Here is a 24,792-nt window from a genome sequence, read left to right on the forward strand (position 1 = left end):
GCAGTGGGCAGGGAAAAGATGCTAGAGAAACCTTGATTTAATAACCACATAGCTTTCTGAGCCGAGAAAGAAAGTTTGATGGCTGAGCTTGTATTCCAGGTAGAGCTGGTGAAATGACGCTTCTCAGAGCACAGGAGGCGTAGACACGGGACGTGCTAATGTTGGGGCTCTGGGCACAGGTCCTGCATAGGAGAGAAACTATTAGACATCAAGAGCTGATAGGACTGCCTCCTAGAAAATTCTCCCTAAAGTTTGGCTGTGCTTTTCTTTTTCAGATTATTTCCAGAGGAAATGAGGCTCTTGCCTCATGCCCTGTGTTGTTGCTCTCCATCCCCCATAATACGAGCTGAAGCCATTGATTGCCTTCAGCCCAGCTTGTAATTGAGAGCAAAGCTCTCTGAAACATGAGGTCATAACTGGTTTTGCAAAACAATTAACTGGACGGAGGAGTATAACCCTGCTAATGCCCCCACACAGGTAAAAACACCAACACGAGCCGAGACCATCTTAGATATCAGGAAGTCTACAGGCAACAGTCAGGTTCAGGACATTCCAGGAGAGTTTCAGAAGAGTGTTTGCCTCTTGTTAAATGCCAGAAAACCCACTCCTTGCTCAAGGTTATCCTCCCATATGGAATTGTTGGTGTTCAAGAAGGCATGTTCTCTAGCTCTGTCTCTTCTTGTGGTTGTGGAGTTCATAACGTCTCTGCCTTGTGGCTTCTCTGATGTCTTATAAGAGATGAGTTCACATTGCCATTTCAGTACAATTGAATTAAAAAGTCAATTAGCCCAGATACAAAACGATCGGCTTCATTAATTCTGTTGTTCATGAAACAACACTGTATTTTTGTTGCTGTTTTATTCTGCTGTCTTATTCTACTGAATTGTATGTGACTTTTCCTGCTTCCCAGTCCCAGCAGACACACGCGCACGCACCATGCATACATTTTATTTCCAGGTTCAGCAGTTGAAAATGTTGGAAGGGAGCAGCTCTAGGCAAGTCCCTGCATGCTGCCCAACTCTTGACGCTGCTAAGTAATGAGCAGATTGTTTCAGAACATAGTTTTCAGCTCCTCAGAAGGAACAACATGCTTTTTTGTATCCTTGTCCTCCATGATTTTCTTTCATACCCTGTGCATTTGTGACCATGGTGTGTTTGTTTTCCAGATGTGAAATGATCTTGCCATAAAAGAGTCTGAATTTTGTCATTTATGGAAAGTCTAAATTGCATTAACTTACTCTGATATTTTCACTTCATAATGACTGTCTGCATTCAGTTTGAGACCACTTCTCTCAATGACCACAGCAGTGAGATTGCTGGGTGATTGGCACCTGCTTACTGAGGAAAAAGGAGTTTGAATGGAGCATCAAATTTACAGCTTTGTGTTTATCAGTAGTTAGTCATCTCAGTGAGAGAATGTGACACACGTTGCTAGTTAGGCTCCAATAATTCATTCCTAACATTCGAATTGACTTATAAACTGAACTAGTTCTAGCTTTTAAAGAGATGAGTCTTGAAAAAGTGTCTGGAAAAACAAGTCTTCCCTGTTTAAATTAGGAATGTGCCAAATGACTGGCAGGTACTAGATATGTAATTTAAATTTAAAAGAGGAAGAAACAGCTCTAGATAAAGATCTTCTGGGATATCTATGGGAAATATATGCGCCTATATTTAGCTCATCCCTGGCTTCAACCCCTACATGCACACACAGCAGCACACACCGAGCTTTTGAAATGAGCAGGCCTTGATCCTTTAACAAGCCCTGCAAAGCTGCCTAATAAAGCTACATCCTTCTTAATCACGGGTGTGCTCCCCAATTCCTTCTGTGACATCAAACTCATTTCTTTGATACACCATATTTGCAGAGATACATCATGAAACCACAGATTTTCACGAGTTGTTGGAGAAGGAAGTGGAAGGCAGGTGGTCACGGGTGGCAGGAATCCTGAGCCTGGGGCTTTGCCGTCAGAAGGAGGAACCAGGGGAGTTACTCAACAACCAAGGGCAACGTGGTGAAAGCGTCTTGCTAGAGATCTGCTCTTTCCAGCAGCATGAGAGAGGCATCCCTGAGAATTATAAAAATATTTGGTAACTGAGGACCTGAGTTAGGGCAGTCACCATGTTTAAAGCTGGCTGTTCAGAAGGAATTTGCACAACGTAGCAGGGTATCTTTAAAGGGAAAGGAGAAAAGATTGCTGTAGGAGTGGGAGAGAAAAGGGAAGACAAGCCACAGGGAGAGACATCAAGTCACATGGCAAAAATTTGAAGAGAGAAATTCAATGCACCCAAGCAGTACGGGGGATGTGGGGACAGAAGTGGAAAAAGAGCTGAGATAACAAACACGTCAGCAAATTTTGGAGTGAAGACTGAGCTCATGGGGACTGAGCCCATGGGAAGTTGTGGGTGTCCCATCCCTGGAGGTGCCCAAGACCAGGTTGGTTGGGGTACTGTGCAGCCTGACCTAGTGGCTGGGAACCCTGCCCATGGCAGGGGAGGATGGGGCTCAATGATCTCTGAGGTCCCCTCCAACCTAAGCCATTCTATGATTCTATGACTTTTCCTCTAGCATGCTGGCTTTAATAAAAATGGCCCTCTGCCATACTTGGCAAAATTCATGATGTTCTTCCTTTAATCCCTGCAGGACCTGAGGAGACACCACACCATGGAAATCATTACCAAGAGGCACTTCCTGAGTTTTGCTGTTTTACTGGTGCACTGCACGATCCGTGATGCAAGCTGTGAGAAAGGCAACACTTCCCCTTTGCACTTCACCCACTTCTTCTACAATGCCTCCATCTATGAGAACTCAGCTCCCAAGACATACGTGGAGAGCTATGTCAAAATGGGTATTTACAAGACAGACCCCGAGTGGGACATCAGATACAGAATAGCTTCTGGAGACAGCAGTGGTCTCTTTAAAACGGAGGAGCATGTCATTGGGGATTTCTGCTTCTTGAGAATAAGAACTAGGAGCAGCAACACAGCACTTTTAAACCGAGAGGTCAAAGATAGTTATATGTTAATAATCAAGGCCACAGAGAGCACCTTTACCTATGAAGCCTGGGCCAAAGTTTTGATCCACATTCTTGACAGAAATGACTTGAAACCTCTCTTTTCACCCCCCTCCTACAAAGTGTCCATCAGAGAAGACACTCCTCTGAAAACAGTGGTCAGCACGCTCAGTGCCACGGATGCTGACGCTGGCCAGAATGCAGAGTTCTACTACGCCCTCAACACAAAGTCAGACCTCTTCACCATCCACCCCACCACAGGAGCAGTTGTGACCACTGGTAGGCTGAACAGCACCCATCGAGGCAGGCACCACCTGCAAGTTTTAGCTGTGGACAGAATGAGAAAGATCATGGAGGGGAATGGCTTTGGGAACCTGGCTAGTCTCATGATCCAAGTGGAGCCCTCGGCCAGCAAACCACCCTCTATCTCCTCGGTGAGGGTGGCACCACCTGACTCGGCTGAAGACCTTCCCTACGCAACCCTGTCTGTAGAAAGCGGTGACTCAGAAGCAGGGATAGATTCAGTAGACTTTGTAGATGGAGATCCAGGAAGGCATTTCGCAGTCATCAGATCCTACTTTGGGAGCACTGAGTTCATGATTGTGGCAGTAAAAGAGATCAACTGGCTACTTTACCCTTTTGGTTTCAACCTCAGTCTGCAAGCCAAGGACAAGAGTAAACCACCACTTTTCTCTCCTGTTAGAGTTATACATATACCTCCTTCTAAGTACGTCTCCGCCAGATTTGAGAAAGAAGTCTACCGAGTCCAGCTCAGTGAATTTTCCCCACCTGGAAGCCAAGTTGCTATGGTGAAGATTACACCAGTTCTCCCAAATCTTAAATATGTTTTGAGACCTACTCCTGACAGCACAAATTTTAAAATCAATCCTCACACTGGATTGATAACTACTGTCAGAGCAATGGACTTCCATGAGCAATCTAGTTTTCAACTTGAAGTTGCAGCTGCTAACAGTCACACATCTGCAACTGTTGTCATTGACATCATTGACTGCAACAACCATGCTCCAAGTTTTAGTCAGTCTTCGTACCGTGGGGCCTTTGATGAGAACACTCCTCCTGGCACCAGTGTCTTAACAGTGAGAGCTACAGACGAAGATGAAGGAGATAACGGCTTTGTAACCTACACCATAGCCAACCAGAAATCAGTTCCATTTGTCATTGACCCGTATTCTGGTGTAATTTCCACCTCCAAGTCAATGGATTATGAGTTGATGCAGAGATGGTATCACCTGCGAGTGTGGGCATCAGACTGGGGCTCACCCTTCCGCCATGAAACGGAGGTGTACGTCTCCCTCATGCTCAGCAACGTCAATGACAATGCTCCTGTGTTTGAGAAGGCAAGCTGCAGTGGCAGCATCCCACGGGACTTTCCTGTTGGGAACCCTGTGGCCACAGTCTCTGCAATCGACAGTGATGAGCTGCAGCATATCAAGTACGAAATCAAGTCTGGCAACGAGTTACGGCATTTTGAACTGAATCCCATCTCTGGAGTAATATCTCTTAGAATATCTCTGAGAGATCTTCCTTCTGAGCAGCCACTCTTCTACTCTTTGAAAATAACTGCAACAGATGGAGAGAACTATGCTTTGCCAACATCTGTAAATATCACTGTGGTCAGCCAAGGTCTCCCTGTTAAAATGCAGTGTGAAGAAACAGGAGTATTGAAACAACTGACAGAAACAATCATACACTCCATTGAGTCTCAGTCTCAAGGCCACGGGCAGGATGATGAAACAACTCTAAATTTGCACCTTATAAACCATAACACTCCAAAATTTGATGACAGCTTTCCACGATCTATTGATATCATAGAGAATGTTCCCATCAACTCAACTATTGCTGACCTTTCAGCTGTGGATCCTGATACTGGTTTTAATGGGAAACTGGTTTATGTGATCTCAGATGGAAATGTTGACAGCTGCTTTACCATTGACCTGGAACTAGGTCTCCTTCAAGTCCTTTCTCCTTTAGATCATGAACGAACCAGTTTCTACATTCTTAACATTACTGTGTATGACCTTGGCACACCACAGAAATCATCTTGGAAACTCCTGGCTGTGAATGTGTTGGATACCAATGACAATACTCCTAGATTCCCACAAGGTGCCTACTGGGTGGCGATACCTGAAAATGTAGCAACAGGGACAACAATAGCTCAGCTGAAAGCAGAAGACGCTGATACAGATGATAATGGGAGAGTAAAATATACTCTTCTAACCCCCACTGACAAGTTTGCCATCGACAGTGTCACTGGAGACGTGACGGTTACAGGTGCCCTGGATAGAGAACTGTGGGCTTGCTATGTGCTGAAAATAAAAGCTAGGGACCAGCCCAAAACAGGCTACCAGCTATTCTCCGTTACAGATCTCACTGTGACTCTGGAGGATGTAAATGACAACGACCCGCACTGCCTCCCAGCCTTGAACAGTGTGAAGGTCCCAGAGGACCTGCCTGTAGGAACCATCCTCCTCTTTCTGGAGGCTTTTGACCCCGATGCTGGCTCTGGGGGAGAGCTGAGGTACAGCCTTGTTAATGACGAGGACATGATGTTTCACGTAGATAAGCTGACTGGGGCACTGCGGTTAGAGAAGGAGCTGGACTATGAGAAGAAGGACTCTTACAATCTAACCGTGCAGGTCAGTGACAGTGGGAAGCCCGTCTCTCGCTCTTCCCTCTGCCACCTGGAAGTGAACGTCCTTGATGTCAATGAGAACTTGTACCCACCGCGCTTTGCCTCCTTTGTCTTCAAAGGCTGGGTGCAGGAGAACAGCCCTGAGGGCACGTCCGTGATGATGGTCACAGCAAAGGATATTGATAAGGGGAAAGATGGAGAAGTTCAGTATTTCCTCCGAGAGGGCACTGGCCTGTCTGTCTTCAGCATTGAGAAGGACACAGGTAATTACAGCTTTATTTAAATATTTACCTCAGAGGCTGAAACAACATGCTGCGTTTTGCCTGACTTTTTGACCCAATGCATTCAAATCCTCTGTTTTTGTGCAGGGATTTACAATGTGTATCCCTGTATATGGGGAGGAGCAAGCAGGGTTTGTCTCCTTTAAACAGCATAAAATCCATGTCAACCCTCACCCAAAATGCCCAGGTCTTCCCTTTCACATTTGTACCAAATTACCTCCAGTACAAGCAAGCCCCCACCTTCCACACAACGTCACAGCCATGCAAGGCTGGTGCCAGTGTTTACATCTCCATGAAAAATAGGAAGCAGGTCAGGAATACAGACTAGTCTAGCATTGAGAACAAAGTGGTCTGAATTCCCTAGATCCCTCACAAGCGCTCTCTTTCATTGTAGGCACCATCAGGACCATTGGACCGCTTGACCGAGAAGGGACATCTCACTACTGGCTGACAGTGCTAGCTCTTGACCTGGGAACAGTTCCTCTGTCTTCTGCAACTGAAATTTATATTGAAGTCACCGATACCAATGACAACCCACCTCAGATGTCCAGACCTGTTTATTACGCCTCTGTGATGGAGAATTCCCCACCAAACACATCTGTCCTTCAGCTCGATGCCTTAGACCCAGACTCTAGCTCAGAGGGAAAACTGACTTTTCACATCCTAACTGGAAATCCTCAAGGACACTTCACCATCAACCTTGTGACAGGTAAGACTGACCCAACTCAGCGCTGGTTTTTGAGGCTTTCAAATGCCCATAAGATGCTATGTGCTGAATAGAAACAGCCCACACAGCTGCATTGTCGCTCCTTCCTTCTGCAGCAAAAGTCCCAGTCTCCAAATACCCTGTGTGGAGGCTGACCATTGAAACCCTCCACCTGGAAGCTGCTATTTGCACCCAGATGGATGTTAGAGTGGCGCAAATGTGTTGTGTTCAAAGGCCTTCATAGAACTGAGGGGCTGTTTTTGTTCCTCCCCCTTATAAACAACCAGGCTATTGCACAGCCTGAGCCAGGAAACACCCTACTGGAGGTGACTATTTGCTCCTGAGAGCCAGCAAGGCAGGATTAATAAAAATTAATCCCATCACCTTTAAAGGTTCCACCCATCCCCTGGTACCATTAGTGCAGTCAGTACAGCAAGCCTCTGCTGCCATCTTCCTAGACTGTATCTTTCATCTGGGGATTAATTACCAGATCTCTCAGAACCATCAAAAACCCGTCGATGTTTAGTGTAAACAGCTTCCTCAAACTATCCCAGAGCACTGACATTGGGCCAGTCTGGCAGGGAGGGCTGCTCCGTGCCCTTCACTCCATCAGCTCCTGGGAGGAGAGGGAAGGTAGGGCACAAAGCCTGGGTTTGGGAGAAGATTAATTGCATGACTTTGATCTCCTGCGGGTGATAAAAGCAGTTCACCTACTGCAGCGGGAGAGAAACCTGCTCTCAGATGGGGAAGGAGCGGGATGTACAGAAAAAGGCTGAGGTAGTGACATTACCTGACGGCTCACTCCAGTGTGAGTGCAGCCCTACTGGGCTGGACTCCAAGGTCACTGTGTTTTATGCTAAAACAAGCAACACTGGCCAAATCCAAACATTTACTAATGAGATACCTCACCTCTAAGCCAATGCTTTAATTCCCATCTTAGACAAAAAAAGCTCTTTCGGGTGTGAGTCATCTCCTATCCATCTCTCTCTACAGTCAGATAATTTGCATGTGAAGAGTGATATGTTTGTCAGTCCTGTAAGAAGCTCGTGAGATGATCTTATCTCCTGGCCAGTTGCTGGAGGTCTCTTCTTTAAACCCTGAGTGTGAGGTTATTTGAAGTTCCGCTTCCAAGCCTGATGAGGATTCAGTTCTCCTTTCCTTACATGCGTGTTATGCAAAAGAACAAATGATTACCTGCAAACGTTGGCATAAGCTGAGTGGTATATATCCTCATGCTTACAGTATCGGAAGAAAGTCATCTTCTACTGCTGCCAGGAAAAATATCACAGCTTGTCTGAATCTCTGAGCTGCAGGCAGTTTATTGGAAACCAAGAGATATTTTCATTCATTTAGTTAAGACACGTCTTCTGTTGTTCAAATGCAATAAATGCATACTTCCCCTTATTATCTAGAGGAAATCATCATTAAAAGACCCAATCATGTTTCGGTTTTTGAGATGCAAGAGATCTGTGTGATCCATCTTGCCGATACTCAGGCACACAGGGGCCAGGGGTCAGCTCAGTGAGCCCCCACAGCCTCTAGGCAGGGCTCTGCTGGTGGGAGCCCCTTGGCTGAGGGAGAGGAGGAAACTTGTTCTCATTGTGTGCACTAACAGGAATTAGGGATCAGACTGACTTTTACAACAGGCATGTCTACACCCGGATTAACCCTGCAGAATAGCCCTGGACAGCTATTGTGGGCATGGTGCCACCCTACAGCAAGTAACTTATTTCTGCTCCTAGAGCCAGCTTGTTCTGAGTTTGATTCAGTCTCTCAAGACAGGATTGGGCTGACCAGTGGACACAAACCCAGCAAAGCCCCTTGACTTGTCCTCTTGAGGCCTTAAAAGGAAACAAGAATGCCACAATGATGGTCCCTCAGCAGAGCTTGGCTCCTCCAGCAGCCCCGAACTACCACAGAAAAGCTCTAAGCTCTTTCAGCTCTCAAGAGGGTGGAGAAAAAAGAGGGAAAATAAATGAAAGGCTAATGAGAAGAGGGAATAAAACTGCGCAGTGAGATGAAAGCTTTCTGCCATGGGCAATGGAATCTCTCCAGCCCAAGCTGGCAGCTGGTGCAGAGCAGTATTTATGGGAGACAGATAGAGAGATAGAGAGATTGAGAGAGAGCTGGGTTTGGGGGATACTTCTGCTGGAAGAATTTTCAGCTTGTTTTGTGTTGAGTTAAAGTTACTGATGTGAAGCAAGTTCCAGTCCAAACAGGACTGAGAGGAACTAGGAGACTGCGGCAGGAAGAGTAAGGATGAAGCCATCCATCCTGCTGAAAGGCTGTCCGGAGAATCCTTCTGCCTTGCCCTATTCATTGCCAGCTCCTACCTACTCTGGTGGTTCTCCGGCTGAGTCAGTGCCCACAGACTTCCCATAGATGCCTGTTGTTCCCTGCATTTCTCTGCATGGAAGAGCATCCAGACACAGCTCTTTGAGTCTGAGGGATGGTGGCACTGCTGCTCCCCAGGCAATGTGCCACAAGCTGAGTATGGGGCAGAACAGGAGGGGAGGCGGTAGGAGAGAGGAGAGGGTGGAGTGGAAACAACAGTGGGACAAGAGAAAGAGAATATCAGGGGAATGGCTTCTTCCCTTCTCCTGCTCTTGCGAAAGCTCAATTGCTTGGAAACCTGATTCTGGCTATTTTAACTATTTTAGATTTTCCTCCCTGCAGCCAGGGTGGGGGGCTAGCAACCTCCACCCCAGCCCTGCTCTTGCCAGCAGAAGTTATTACTCTTCTTTATTCCCTGACAACAACGCACTGTTAATTTTGCTGCTCCTGTTCCAACACGACCAGCCTTCCTCTCTCCCCTTTCAAGGCAGCGAGCGGGAGAATCACAGACAAACCTTTCCCATTGCTGCGTGTAGATAGGCTGCAAGGGCAGGACTTGGGTAGGTGACAGAAGGGATCATTTCTGGGCCTTCAGGTGAACACTGAGCTCAAGTAGCTGGCTAAATGCAGTCAGGACCTTCAGCACTTCTGTACAGCCTGTAGAGGAAACCTGCAGGGCCATCTCCATGAGCCATCTCCACTCCAAATCCCGCTGGACGGGCTGGCTGGTGTTTTCCAGAGGTGCAGGAAAGGCATGATAACACACACATGCACGTGTACACAAAACGCTCTCATTAAAAACTAAATGGGTACTTTCCATTGTGTGGGGCAGCAGAAAGAAGGGAGGGACAGTTTCCTCAGGAGATCGGAGCATCTTCTACAGACATTCAGGACAACCATTAAGTCCCAGCTCATCTGCCATCACCGCAATCCTTCTCCGGTTGTAAGAATCTCAGCTATGAGCTTGTTCCTTTCATTTTTATCATGAGGTCACAGAAGAATTTCAGGGTGTGGCCAGGCAGATCCAAATAATCTCTTTAGAGTGGTTTAAGTTACCTCCAACAGCCGGCATGCAGCAACCAACTGCACATACGGTGTTTGTCTGTTGCAACTGAATTTTGCAATGGGATAAACTGGAAGTATCCACAGTGTACTCATGGGTATTGGTTGTCTCTGTTGTTAGTATCCAGCTACATGCCCCATGGACTTGTTAGACCAAAGTTATGAATCATTCCGTGAAGATGCTGAGTTTCTGACTTTACTCCACATCCTCTTCAGTTCATTGACAATACAGAGCAAAGCATCAGAGATCTCAGTGAACAGCTGCTGCGATTCTCTGTTTAGACCCCCACTAAGAGAATATTTCCATGCATGTCAAGCATTTGGCTGTTGTCGGAGCCCTGCAACCTCCCACTAGCAAAGAATTCAAAAGCTCCTCAGCCAGTGTGCTCCCTGGCCACTGCTGAGTTTTCTTCACCTGCTGAGATGTCAATAGGAGGATTAGGGAGGAAAAAAAATCCACGACATACGTGTAACCAGAGTCTTCCAAATCATCTTGTCATAATGCATTAAAGAGTGTTGATTTATGATTGTAAAGGCATCAAATAAATGTTTAGTGCAGTGCCTGGTGCCAAATACAAGGAATCCAAGAGAACGAGTGGAAACAGTTAATGCCAGCCTTGTTCCAAGCAGCTGCTCTGCTCTCCTCCTTCAGCTGCCTGGTGTTTCCTGCAGCCATTGGAAATTTTCTCCTGCCTATCATGCCTAGACAGCAATATACCAAAGAGCCCCAGTACAACTGAAAACAACATTATTAATTAAAACTTGTTGGCTTTGGACCAGAAGAGTACTGTAAAGTAGTTGTTAAAATGGTCTAGAGTTGCTGTCCAACAAAAGAGAGGAATAAAGGCACATGGTAAGGACTATTCCCAAACAAGACATGGAAACTCAGACCTCAGCTCCATCCTTTCCTTAGTAGCATCTACTCAGCCTATACCAAAAAGAGGCAATTATGATGACTTTGGTTTAAACTATTTCATAAAGGCCATATTTTTCCCTTCTGCATCCAGTCTATTCCCTGCAGTTAAACCAATATGCATTTTTTAGAAACCCTTCAAATCTTGCAGGTGTTGGGGGATTCACCCCATCTATCAGGCAAGGCTCAAACTATGTGCCAGCGTTATTCTCAGCAATGTACCTTATTTTTAGACTCAATTTCTAGTGGTAGAAGAGAGGGTATTTCCCAAGACAGAAGGGAAAGTTTTGTCAAAACACTGTAAATTACAAGGAGCAAGGTTCAACACGGGGAAAACAGGAGTCGAGACACGTTCAGAGGCCAAACTTCTGCCAGCGCATGCAGAATGTTTCTTACTTAGAGGCATAAGAAAGGTTTTGTTTTCACGGTTCTGCAGCCTTTCTCACCAAGTGCCTCACCACAAGGTCTCCACAGCCCTCAGCCGTTATGGGATCTGGGAGGTGTTGGATTTGGGAGGTGTGGGATCTGGGAGGTGTCCCCCATCCTCCATGGTCTCTGCACTCTGAGGAGAGGGCAGCTTCTCCACCCAGTGATTCGCAGGGGACAAGTTGCTCTTTGGGGGATCTGCCTCTGATCACAACAGGAACCTGAAACAAACCCAGCGGACACATGGGGATCTGGTCAGCCCTTGCTTTCCCTGGACACTGAGTCTTGAAGCTCAAAGGCTCTTTCTTTCTTGGCAGGTCTGATTTCTACGACTTCACGGCAGCTGGATCGAGAATACAAGGCTGAACATATCCTAGAGGTGGGTAATGATGATTGTAATTAGCTTTATTTACTTACAAGTGTATTAAGTCCTCAAAGAACTTTCCTTGCATGTTGGAGCACAGAGAAAGAATCTCATCCCATCAGCTCCCAACTGCTGGGAAACTTAATTAAACGGTGTGCGTTGCCCTAAGAGACAGCTGCAGCAGTACTGCGGGGTTTATTATTTCCTTGCTGAAGACTGGAGCAAAAGGCCTGTTCTGGAAGCTGTGGGAATGTAAGAAGAGGACTGGAATTGTCCTCTAGCAGGTTGGATAATAAATTACCAGAGAAAGAACAAGCCAGATAAATCCACCCTCATTTATCTCATTGTACCAGAGATTGTTCTGCAGCTTTGCAATGCCTGCCTCCATCCCGAGCTGCTCTGAGATATGTGTATTCACATTATGGGGACCTTAACGTGTTTCTGTCTGTCAAGGTGGTTGAGGATAAAAACTTCTCTGCAGTGCAACATGCTGGGAGCATGCACAGGCACAGCAAAGAGAGGGTAGGTGACAACTAGCTCAGCCGAAGGAATACAAGTGTTTTCAGGTGTGCAGTTCCTAATGACCAATGCCTGACCCACTGCCCTGAGCTGCTGCAAGCAGGAGTCCTGAAGACACATTGCCCTGTCCTTGGGCACTGCAAGCTACAGCTACCAGATTTAGCTTTGTAGAAAGGAGCAACACCTCTGAAAATTCTGAGGTACAAAGATAGATTCACATGGAAAGCCCATTATCCTCAGGATGAAGTGTAGTAGGCAACATCCATTATCCTTCAGGACAAAGGCTGGCTGCTCATGTCCTAGGTCACAGCAAACAGCTCTGTCCCTTTGCTTGCTGGCAGGTGGCTGTTTCCGACAATGGAGACCCAGCCCTGAAGTCCACCAGCAGAGTGGTGATACAAGTCCTGGATGCCAATGACAACCCTCCCAGTTTTCCCCACAAGCTCTTCATGGTGCAGCTCCCAGAGAGAGAAGCCTCAGAGACGCCATTGCCAGTCTACAGGCTGATTGCTTCAGACCGTGACCAGGGCCAGAACAGCCAGGTCACCTACACCATCGAGGAGGAGGAGGAAGGGATCTTCACCATCAACCCCACAACCGGCATGGTGCTCTCCAGGAAGGCTTTTCCTGCCTCTGAATACAACATACTCACGGTGAGAGGAGAGGGAAACAAAGAGTGGGTGTAGAGGAAAGGCTGCTGAGACAGGAAAGATAAAAGAAGGAAAGAGGTGGGTGAAATGCAGCCGTGGGAGATGTCAAGTCAGATATGGGTGGACTACAGAAATGGGAGAAAGGGCAAGAGAGGCAATGTGGAAGATAAAAAGCTATTAAAAATGGAGGAGAAATTTAAAATGGACTGTCCAATGCATCCTCAGTGATGGGCACAGTGATCCACAGACCCATCCAGAGGTGGATGTGAACCTGAACAGTCTCTGAGTTTCAGGTTTGCAGCTTGACCATACCCTGTGGGCCTTCACAACAAGGGCTGTGACCCATCTCTCTGCTGTGGATCCGGTAGACTTGCTTGATACCCAAGAGGAATTTGGGTTGCATGGCTCCACCTAGGACACGTGGCCCCTTAGGACAAGATTTGTCCTGTGGGATTTTGGGCACACACAGAGCCCGAGGCTCCCGGTGGGTGGGTGAGAGAAGCAGCTTTCCACAGGGTTTTGGACACCCTTCAAGCCCCGATTCATCCAGTGCATCACTAAAGCATGGAATCATAGAATTGTTTGAGTTGGAAGACCCTCACCTTGCATTTCCCGGCAGGTCAAGGCGACGGACGGCGGCAGCCCCCCGCTCTCCTCCCACGTGCGGCTCCACATCAGCTGGGTGGCACGGCCCGGACCCTCCTCGGAGCCGCTGGCGTTCGATGAGCCCCACTTTAACTTCGCTGTCATGGAAACGGATCCTGTAAACCATATGGTGGGAGTGATCAGCATCGAGATGGGTCCCAGCCAAGTGTGGTTTAATATCACAGGTGAGACGCAGGAATTAAAGCGGAGCATGGTATCTGGAGTGCTGGCTCTTTGGCTTCCAACGCTCACATACCTGAGCTAATGAAGTTGTTTGCTTTAGGTGTAGGTGAGCTACAGAGAAAGCTTTCTCAGACACCGAAAGGTCAGCAATAGATCACTGCCTGTCCAAGGGCTCTGCTGCCAAGTGCAATTACCTAACGCACTTTTTATAATGACATTCTGGGATTTGCCATTGTTCCTCTCTGAGACACTGGATGACAGAGCAGAGGGGACATGGGCTGTCACCTCGAGGTCTCAGGCAGTGGGTGTGCAGAACTTGTCCAGGAACGAGGGCCAATTGTGCTCCTGTAATTTGGTGTTTTGAAGTGTTGCCCTAATCTGCCTTGCACAGCCTCTTCCTGACACCGCCTGCAGGGCCAGCCCTCGTCAGACAAAGCCTTAATTGGGTGAGTGAATAGCTTTCCCCGTTAGAATGTCAGGGCAGGGATAATGGTGTATAAATACAATTAAGCTTCAAGAGATGCAATGCTACAAGAGGCAGTGTACGAGTGCAAGTCTTGTCTGGCATTAGCAGTGTCTGCGTGGGCTCACAGCACTAATGGTGTCTTCCTCTGAATGTTATCCCACCACGTACCTGCTGGGCACTTGCCTGCATGCTCAATCTCATGCAAAAACTGACCAAGCAGCATCTTTCTCGTCTCTCCTTTTCTGGGCTTCCTCTTTCCCTTTGGCACCACACAGAGGGAGCCCTCCTCTCTTCTGTCAGGGAAAGACATCCCCGGGTCTCTCTCTTTTCCTCTTTTCTGCTTCCTTCTGTCTTCTTCCCAGCAGGAAATTGCTGGTCCAGATGGCTGGCAATCACTGCACTTTTCCCGCAAGGGAGGGTATGTAATTTAACAGTCAGCCAAGATTTCCCCAGCTGGTAAGAGCACAAAACAGAATCCAGAGCATCTGGTAGCCAAGAACAGAGGAGCTGAGAGTTAGGATACAATTGCAGAGCACTAATTCTCTTTAGCCAAGTCCCAGAACAATGTAGTGGTGCTTCATGTGTGACGGAGAAAGACCATCAGCAAGTGAAGCATGAGAACGGGGCTGCCATGCCAGGGCTGAGCAGCAACAGCATGAGGGATGGCTTCTGCTCCTTGGGCCTGTGGTTCCAGCACTCCATGGCCATCTGGGATGGCTCTGCTCACCCTGGAAGCACCGTCTGCCTCTCCAACTGTTCAAGAGTTGGGCTGTTGAGGTAGAGCACAGGCTTCTGGCTGTGGCCACGAAGAACGCTGCTGACATTGCCATGGTGTGACCTTGAGTTGGAGGCCAGCAGGAGCATGGGTCAGCCCTGCAGGCTGCTGATCCATGCTAAGCCCATGATGGTGCATAGCTGGAGGCTTTGTGCAAATCAATCAGTGTTCAGATGGGCCTCTTGCAAATCTAGCCAGGAGATCGAGTGCATCCACACATCCATTCTCCTCTCCTCCCCCTCATTTTCTCTACATCCCCTTGTTCTTGTCACACTCCTTTGTCATCATGTCCTACTAACTCTTTGTCCAGCTTCTCCATGTGCTCCCTGTCTCCTGTATCCATCCATCACACTTAGCATTGACTTACTAGATTTGGAGGAAGCCTTGCCTCTGGCACTGCCCCCCAGACGAGCTGAATGCCTAGGGTGAGTGCCTACACATCCCCATTCCAGGTGCATTGCCTGGCATGCCACATTTCTCTGTGGCTGGGTGTGAGCTTGATGTGTGGTTTGCATGTGCTGTCTGGAGGGGAGATCCTCATCCTTCAGATTTCCAGGCAGCTCCTGGAATCTGTTTGCCCTGCAGGTGCTCGTAGCTTGCTCCAGACAAATCCAGCCATAGCTGTCCCACCATTTCCCTTCTTTCATTTCTCTCTTATTCCAGGTGGTGACGATGACATGGATTTTGATATTGAGAAGAGTACAGGTAGTATGGTCATTGCAAGAGCCCTTGATGCAAGGAAGAAGTCAAGCTATAACCTGACAGTAGAAGTCACTGATGGGTCCACTACCATCAAAACTCAGGTAATGCTTTATGCTGTAGTAGAAACCCCATGTAGAGTCAGTATATGCCAAAGGGAATCTTTCTTCTGACTTCACTGCTTTCAAGCACGTCCCTAAGCACAAGCTTCTGTGGTTGCTGAGATTCACCCATCTTTAGCTACTGTCAGGAGGGGTGTTCAGAGCTTGATCTTTCACCAACCATTCTCTCTGTATATAAAAAGCAGCCAAAAATCCAGCCCTCTCTACACACACAAAGGCCTAGAACATGAGTCACCCATCAGTGATGCTTATCGTGGGAAATTCACTGTGAAGGTTTGTGGAGGATGATGAGTGAGGAGCACTACTGTTCCTGTGAATGCAGTGCTAATGGATGGTATCTCGGCTATCTTCAAGCATTTTTCCAAATAAACAAACAAAGCCCTGCCTTCCCTGCTGTGCATTCCCTGCCACCTTGCATCTCATCCCCATGTTTATTTTGGCACTCAAGGCCACTAGCAGATGTCAAGAATCCTGCTTGTGCAAAACACCCATGGCATGTTCAGGTTTGTTAAAGGAAGCAAACTATTACACGTGGTTGGGACTTCCTCAGATGCAGTCAGGGTATCAGTGTGGTGGTGGGGACAGTCAGGGTATGAGACTTCATGGATGGATGGCCCAAGTACTGGAGGAGCTGTGATAGTTACAGGGCTTAGAGCCCTAGTCAAGAGGGATTAGGAGCTGAGGTTTTGCATGGCTCCATAAATCAGGTAGCACTCAAGATTATGTTTCCCTTACTGAGCTGTCTTTCCAACAGGCCTTTATCCATGTGATTGACATCAACCAGCACCGTCCCCAGTTCCTGGAGAGCCATTATGAGGTGAGGATTCCTGAAGATACCCCTTCAGGGAGGGAGATCCTTCAAGTCAGCGCAACAGACAAGGACAAAGGCAAAGGTCTCATCTACACCATCCATGGCAGCATGGACCCCAAAAGCACAAGACTTTTCCAGTTGGATCCTAGCAGTGGGGTCCTCACAACAGCAGAAGGCTTCAGTTCCCAGCCGATGCACACCCAGCACACACTAACAGTGATGGTGAGTCCTAGCCAAACCCTGATGAATCTGCCAGCTTCACCAGGATGTACTGGTTGCTTAAGAAATTTAGGCTAATTCTAGTCTTTCAAACAGAATTTGTCTAGAGTGACAGGGAAGAGGAAAGCAGTTAACCGTTACCAAATCCTGGACAAATCTAGGTAGCAATGTCTGAGCGCATCACCTGGCTAATTTCATCAGAGGGCTACTAGGTTCTTGTACAAGAATGTACAGTGAATATTTGTTAGTCTTTGCACTCTCCTCCAAGGCTTTGCTTTGGCTCTGAAACTTGCAGGCTCATTCCCATCCAAAGGGTAGATAGCAATGAAACATGTCATCCTTTGTAAGAGTCCTGATGAAATTCTGGAAGCCTTGTCCTGGAAAGCCTGCCTGCTCCTAGAGTGTGACCCTACCTGCCCTTTCTCTGTCACCCAGGTACGGGACCAGGAGGTCCCCATCAAGAGGAACTTTGTTCGGGTCATCATCCATGTGGAGAACTGCAACCTTCACCCCCCCCAGTTCAGCAGCATCCATTATGAAGCAGAAGCACTGGACTCAGCAGCGGTGGGCACGGAGATTGTACAAGTCAGAGCCCTTGATCAGGACCAAGGAGCCAATGCTGAAATCCACTACTCTCTGCAGGCAGGTGAGGGCCATGCAGCAAGGCGGTTTGGCTAGGAGCATGCATGCATTTCCATCCTCCAGCTGGTGACCAAACTGCCGCCCAGCTTTTGCTACTTGTTGCAAAGAGTGGTAAAAGGCTGCCTATTTCTAAACTGTGATTTCCTTCCTATCCAGAGAAAAACTAGAGCTAGAAAGAAATTTCCAGATTATGAAATGTTAGCATCCTTCCTCAGAAAGATAGTACAATGTTGAGTCACCGTTCTAAGGAAAAATATGAATAGACAAGTTAGAACAACTTAAGATCTGATCTTCCCACCCTTGGGAATGGAGTGAGGGATCACTGTCCTTCTTAGGGAAAAGTACTCCCTTTACACAACCACCACTATCCCTTCCACTAGTTCAACCAAGAAATACATCCTTGAGGAAAGGGGAGCACCCTCTCAGCTTTACCAGGCTGGTGGGTCTCTGTGGGTCATACAACCTTGTTGGGCAAGTATTTTATCATTCACTCAGAAGGTTAAAATCTAAATACCTATAGGCCACACTGCCTATTTAGCAGGTAAATTCTTTGCAGGAGACAAGCCATCCTTTGCTACATCTTTCTCACTGCAATTGAGATGAAGGCCTGAGGAATTTAATTGCTCCTGAAGTATTGGTAATTATAAGCATGACAGGGCTTGAAGCGACTAGTACAGTCTGTGCTACCGTGTTCTGCACACAAGGCAGAAGTTTCAAACACATACTCTGCCACCACTAAATATGCTCAAATTAGAGGAGCATTTATCTTCTAATTTACAGTTTGACTGATTTAAATGTTACCCCATAGATCTCAATGGATTCATTGTTCTTAGAACGAAAATTATTTAGAAATTAATGAAGATTGTAGTCTCCTAATTTTAAAATAATACTGATGTTAATTGGATCTGAAATTGGAAGCACCTGTAGAAAAGATGTATAGAAAACCAAGAGCAAGAGAGTGTTTGCATTCTTCACTTTGCATTTCTCTTCTTGCAGGTAATGGGGAAGGTTTCTTTAGCATCGACCCACATTCTGGTATTATTACAGTTGCACAGAAACTGGACCCATCCAAGCAAGAGAGATTTACTCTTATTGTAAAGGCAGAAGATCAAGGGTTCCCCCAGCTTAAAGATTCTGCTACAGTACATGTCCGCATTAGACCCTCTGATCAGACCCCTCCAAAATTTCCAGAAGCGGAATACATCACAGAGATCAGTGAATCTGCTGCTGTTGGCTCTCCTCTGATCCAGGTTTTGGCCTCAAGCTTGTCACCAGTCAGCTACGAAATAAAAGATGGAAATGGAGATGGAGTGTTCTCCATGAACTATCAGTCAGGCCTTATTTCCACTCAGAAGAGCTTAGATTTTGAGCAGGTGTCTTTTTACCAGCTGAAAGTTCGTGGCACCAACATGGCTGGAGCATTTATGGATACAGTGGTGCTTATCTATGTCATAGATGAGAACGACAACGTGCCTATCTTTGTTAAACCCGCCTTTATCGGCTGGATCATGGAGAATGCTCCCCCACAAAGCATGGTTCTAGATGAAAGCAATGCTCCCCTGGTGACCCATGCAACAGATGCTGATCAAGACTCCAATGCTTTGCTGGTCTATGAGATTTTGGAACCGGAAGCACTAAAATATTTTACAGTAGATGCCAGCACAGGGACGCTTACCAGTCGTGCTGATATAGACTATGAGCTCACCCCAGTTTTCCACTTCAGTGTACACGCACATGACAGCGGAAATCCCAGTTTATTTGCATCTAAGCCAGCCAAGGTCACAATCCATGTTAAAGATGTGAATGATTCACCTCCAGTCTTTGCCAAGGACACTTATGAGCTTTCTGTCCTGTTACCAGCCCATCCAGGGATGGAGCTTTTGTCAGTGCAGGCAAAAGATGCTGATTCGGAGGTGACCTACAGCATCGTGGAAGGAAACCTTGATAATGCTTTCTACATTCATCCACTCACTGGTCTCATCTCCATTCTTAATGCCACTGGCTTGGGAAATCATCATGAACTCACGGTCAGAGCTGACGATGGTTTATATAAGAGTACTTCTCTGGTTAAACTAAATTTAACTCAAGCACAAGGTAGTGGCTTAAAATTTGATCAAGATGTATACACAGCAACTGTGATGGAGAACTCTACAGATGAGAAGACTCTCACTGTTCTGGGGGTCAAGGGATATCAGCTAAATGAACCGCTCTTCTATTCACTTTTGAATGGGAAGGAAAGATTTAAAATGATCCAGGCATCTGGAGTACTCCAGACCAAGGGTGTGAAATTTGACCGTGAAGTACAAGACGTGCACGAGGTAGCTGTGGAAGTGAAGGACAATAGGAAACCACCGAGAGTGTCCCAAGCCACTGTCAAAGTTTATGTAGAAGATGTCAATGACAACCCACCTCAGTTTGAGAACGTGCCATACTACACCTCAGTGCAGGACGGCACGGAGCCAGGTGATGTACTTTTTCAGGTGTCAGCAACGGACAAAGACATAGGGAATAACGCAGCCATTACCTACTCGTTTGCAGAGGACTACAAGTATTTTTGGATTGACCCCTACCTAGGAGACATCTCACTTAAGAAGCCTCTTGACTATCATGCTTTAAACAAATACAGCCTCCGAGTCATTGCTAAGGACAAAGGTGAGCCTCCGCTCCTTGCTGAAGAGGAGGTTGTGATCAGTGTGAGGAACAAATCCAACCCTCTGTTCCAAAGCTTGTATTACCGGGTAAAGGTGCCTGAAAATATCCCGCCGTACACATCCATCCTCCACATCCAGGCCCGCAGCCCCGAAGGCTTGCGCCTCATCTACAACATAGTGGAAGAAGACTCCTTGAAACTGTTTAGCACCGATTTCAAAACTGGTGTCCTTACTGTCACGGGGCAGCTGGACTATGAGCTGGAGACAAAGCACTCGTTCACTGTTAGGGCCACAGACACGGCGCTAGGATCGTTTTCAGAAGCCAGGGTAGAGGTGGAGGTAGAAGACATTAATGACAACCCACCTGTATTTTCTGAGATGATCTACACAGCGTCTGTCTCAGAGAGCATGCCAGCACATACCCCTGTTGTCCAGATCTTCGCTTCTGATAAAGACTCAGGCAGAAACAAAGTGGTCTCCTATCAGATCTTGGATGATGGTTCAGATGCTACCAAGTTCTTTAATATTGATGCCAGCACAGGGCAAATAACAACAGCTCAAGCACTTGATTATGAAAAAACTCAGCAGTTTCGCATGAAAGTGAGAGCTGCAGACCACGGGATGCCTCCACTTAGCAGCGATGCCCTGGTCATTGTAGATGTGACAGACATCAATGACAATCCTCCTGAGTTCAGCCAGCTTCAGTATGAAGCCAAGGTAAGCGAAATGGCGACTTGTGGGCACATTGTGATAAAAGTCCAGGCCCTGGACCCTGACAGCGGAGACACCACTCGACTGGAGTATGTGATTCTCTCAGGCAATGACCACAGGCATTTCACTATCAACAGCACATCTGGAATAATATCCATGTTCAACCGCTGCAAAAAGGACTTGGAGTCATCTTACAGTCTCCGAGTTTCTGCTTCAGATGGAGTTTTCAAGAGCACTGTGCCTGTGTATATCAACACCACAAATGCCAACAAATACAGCCCTTCTTTTCAGCAGAATGTGTACGAGGCAGAGCTGGCAGAAAATGCTGAGATAGGTACCAAAGTGATTGAGCTGCTGGCCATTGACCCAGACGGTGGCCCATACGGCACCATAGACTACACCATCATCAATAAACTTGCCGATGAGAAGTTCTCCATAGATAACAAAGGCCATATTACCACACTGCAAAAACTGGACAGGGAAAATTCCACAGAGAGAGTCATTGCCATTAAGGTCATGGCTAAGGATGGGGGTGGGAAGGTGGCGTTCTGTACTGTCAAAATAATCCTTACAGATGAGAATGACAACCCTCCTCAGTTCAAAGCCTCTGAATACACACTGTCCATCCAGTCCAATGTAAGCAAAGGCTCCCCCGTCATTCAGGTACTGGCTTATGATGCTGATGAAGGTGCAAATGCAGACGTCATTTACTCCGTTGACTCCGTGGAAGATGTATCAGAAGACATTGTTGAGATCAACGCTGCCACCGGGGTTGTTAGGGTCAAGGAGAGCCTTATTGGTTTGGAAAACAGAGCCTTTAACTTCAAGGTGAAAGCTGAAGATGGAAGACCTCCTCACTGGAACTCCCTTGTCCCAGTGAATCTTCAGATTGTCCCCAGGGAAGTGACATTGCCAAGATTTTCTGAGCCCCTTTATACATTCTCAGCATCTGAGGACCTTCCTGAAGGTTCAGAAATAGGGTCTGTCAAAGCTTTTGCAGAGGATCCCATCATATATAGCTTGGTGAAGGGAACCACTACAGAAAGTAACAAGGATGAGGTGTTCACCCTGGATGAACAAACTGGGGCTTTGAAAATCAAAAAGGCGATGGATCATGAGACCACCAAGTGGTACCAGATTGATGTCATGGCTCACTGCTCACATCAAGAGACTGAGCTGGTCTCCCTGGTCTCCGTGAACATCCAAGTGCAAGACATCAATGACAACAAGCCTGTTTTTGAGGCAGATCCTTACAAAGCTTTTGTCATGGAGAACATGCCATCAGGAACCACAGTCATTCAAGTGACAGCAAATGACCAGGACACAGGAAGTGATGGACAGGTGACCTACAGCTTAGAAGCAGAGTCTGGCAACCTCCGAGGACTCTTCACCATTGATGGAGAGACCGGATGGATCACCACACTGAAAGAGCTGGACTGTGAAACTCAGGAGACCTATCGTTTCTATGTGGTGGCCACTGACCATGGCAGAAAAGTCCAGCTCTCCTCCCAGACCCTGGTGGAAGTCACTGTCTCTGATGAAAACGATAACGCTCCCCAGTTCACCTCAGACTTCTACAAAGGGTCGGTAATTGAGAACGCCGAGCCAGGGCAGGTCATTGTCACGCTGAGTACCATCGATGCAGACATCTCTGAGCAGAATCGGCGGGTCACGTGCTACATAACTGGTGAGTTTCCCTGACTTTATGTGTTTTAAATGGGCAAGAATAACTGCAGTATCATGTCAAAGTGAGGCTTTGATACCTTGTCTTGTAAAGCACTGATATAGAAATAACTTCACTCTGACAGTCCTGTTGGAAATAGGAGATGAAGCCTAACTCATCAGTTAACTGAGCCAAGTGTGTGCAAAACATTAGAAACTAATTTCAGTGACATTCCCAAATCTGGCTGAGTGGAATTATCATAAAAATAGCAATCTCCTCCACTGGACCTTCCACGTTTTTTTGAAATATAAACAAATAAATAGGCGGCACTATACAAGTATTTGCTTACAATTTTTTTAACTAGCCAAATAATTATAACTATGCAACTGTAATATCTAGTGCAAGGACAGAAGCCAGAAGGAAGGTTTTCTCTCAAAGGTTTTGAGATTTGTATGTAATTTCTTTGGCGCTGCACTTTTTTCCTGCAAGCAGTGCAGTCAGTTTACACATCACACAAATATGTAGCCTGTCTCTATGTTTTAGTAAGTGTACGTATGGACATCACTTTCTGGTATTAAATGTATTTCTTATGATGCCACTTTGACTCTAACTTATCAAAAAATCAGATAAGACTGCAGCTACCCGCTCTGCAGACTGGCGGATATTTGAGACTATCATGTCAATCTTTGGGAGAGTTTTGGCTAACAGAAAGCACGGAAGATGACTCTACACAACATCAGTAGTGCCAACTAAAATTAACCACTGCTGTAAACCAACAAAAGCTCGTGCTGGAATGTTGTGCATCTGCACAAGTAGCAGCTTGATTTTACGGTACTTTTTGACCCCAAAGGGGTCCTGGAACAGATACTTCAAATTAAAATATTTGTTCAAACTCAAATGAAGACCCTTCAGGGTCAAAGCATTTAACAAGTTCACGTTGTAGCCTGTTATCTATTGTAGCAACCATTCGAAACAAAGGAGGAATGCTGGCACTATTGGTTGGTCTATGGTATGCCGAGCTATTTGCAAGCCTTTGGGAGACAATAGCCTATCCAATTCTGTATTACCGTTTCTGCCACTTTTAAGGCAGTAGTTTTAAACCTGAGAGAATTCACACTTGTCTCAGTGCTGGATACCTTAAATTCTTGCTGCTTTGTACTTCGGAGCTCAGGTCAAACTTTACACATAACCGTATAAATACAAGTGCAGCATAACACAATAGCAAAAGAAACAAGGAGTGAACACAGAGCCACATTTCCCGCTGTGCACGTGCACCTTGATTTCAAGCACACAGGAGCTAAATCTCAGCAAGGGCTGCAGTGCGGCAGCATCAGAAGGGCCAGCAGATGTCTCACTGAGCCTCCAGATTCACCACCACATCTCCATAGTGTACATGAAAGAAGAAAGAGACCAATTTAATTTACCTGGCTGTGTGAGCCCTTCAGAGCCCAATGCAAACAAGCCCTGCAGCCAGCTCTCTGCATTGCCTCCCATTACCTAATATGCTCTCTCCTCTCTCCAGTGACTTGGGTTGGGTTCGGCAGAGGACATGAGCTCCTTGCTAGAAGAGAGGGATGTGCCAGGGGCAGTTCTGCACCTTTCAAAATCCAATTTGTATGACAATAGCAGGAGAGACGGGAATCTGGTGGACTGGAGAGCCTGCCCAGTCTCAATTTACCTGTGTCTCCCATCAACTGGGTCTTACAGAGTGAAAAGCAGCTCCAGATTTAAATGCATCTAAAGGTTATATGTGTTATATAGCAATAAAGCCTAACCAACGTGTCTGCAACTCTCAGATCCCTTTAGGAACATACAACAAGAAAGTCTGACGCATTTTAGGAGAGTGAGACAATGTGGTTTTGCAGCAATGAATATGCGTATCTGCAGAACATTACTAAGACATCTTTGCAGTTGTGAATTGTTTCCTCTTTCCGCCCCATTCATCTCCCCAGCACAATATTCAGTGAACAGCAGAAACGCACAAGGTATTTCTGAGCTGTGCAGTAGACCAAGCACTCCCCATGGGGCTGGTATGATACCAGTGTCCTTCCTGTGTCACCAATGCAAGTCTTCCAGCTCTCCTATGGGACCAGCAGTAGGCACATCTGTATCTCCCTTGCAATCATAGAATCTTTTGATTTGGAATGGACCTTTAAAGGGCATAGGGTCTGACTTCCCTGCAATGAACAGGGACACCCACAGCTCCATCAGGTGCTCAGAGCCCCTCCAGACTGACTGTGGGTGTCTCCAGGGATGGGGCATCCACCACCTCTCTAGGCAACCTGT

The 24,792-nt window shown here is 46.7% G+C and overlaps 1 protein-coding gene across 1 annotated transcript in view; it reads left to right on the plus strand.

Annotated features, from left to right (window-relative positions):
* FAT2 (FAT atypical cadherin 2) overlaps nt 874-24,792 on the plus strand; it is a 40,203-nt gene continuing 16,284 nt past the window's right edge. The window contains exons 1-9 of the mRNA XM_021410365.1: nt 874-5,927; nt 6,340-6,654; nt 11,704-11,765; nt 12,611-12,922; nt 13,539-13,749; nt 15,652-15,791; nt 16,564-16,842; nt 17,275-17,485; nt 18,478-22,530. Of these exons, the coding sequence (XP_021266040.1) occupies nt 2,663-5,927; nt 6,340-6,654; nt 11,704-11,765; nt 12,611-12,922; nt 13,539-13,749; nt 15,652-15,791; nt 16,564-16,842; nt 17,275-17,485; nt 18,478-22,530 (8,848 nt within the window). The 5' untranslated portion in view covers nt 874-2,662. The remainder of the gene's footprint in view (nt 5,928-6,339; nt 6,655-11,703; nt 11,766-12,610; nt 12,923-13,538; nt 13,750-15,651; nt 15,792-16,563; nt 16,843-17,274; nt 17,486-18,477; nt 22,531-24,792) is intronic.

Source organism: Numida meleagris, chromosome 12 (assembly GCF_002078875.1).
Source record: "Numida meleagris isolate 19003 breed g44 Domestic line chromosome 12, NumMel1.0, whole genome shotgun sequence".
Lineage (NCBI taxonomy): Eukaryota > Metazoa > Chordata > Aves > Galliformes > Numididae > Numida > Numida meleagris.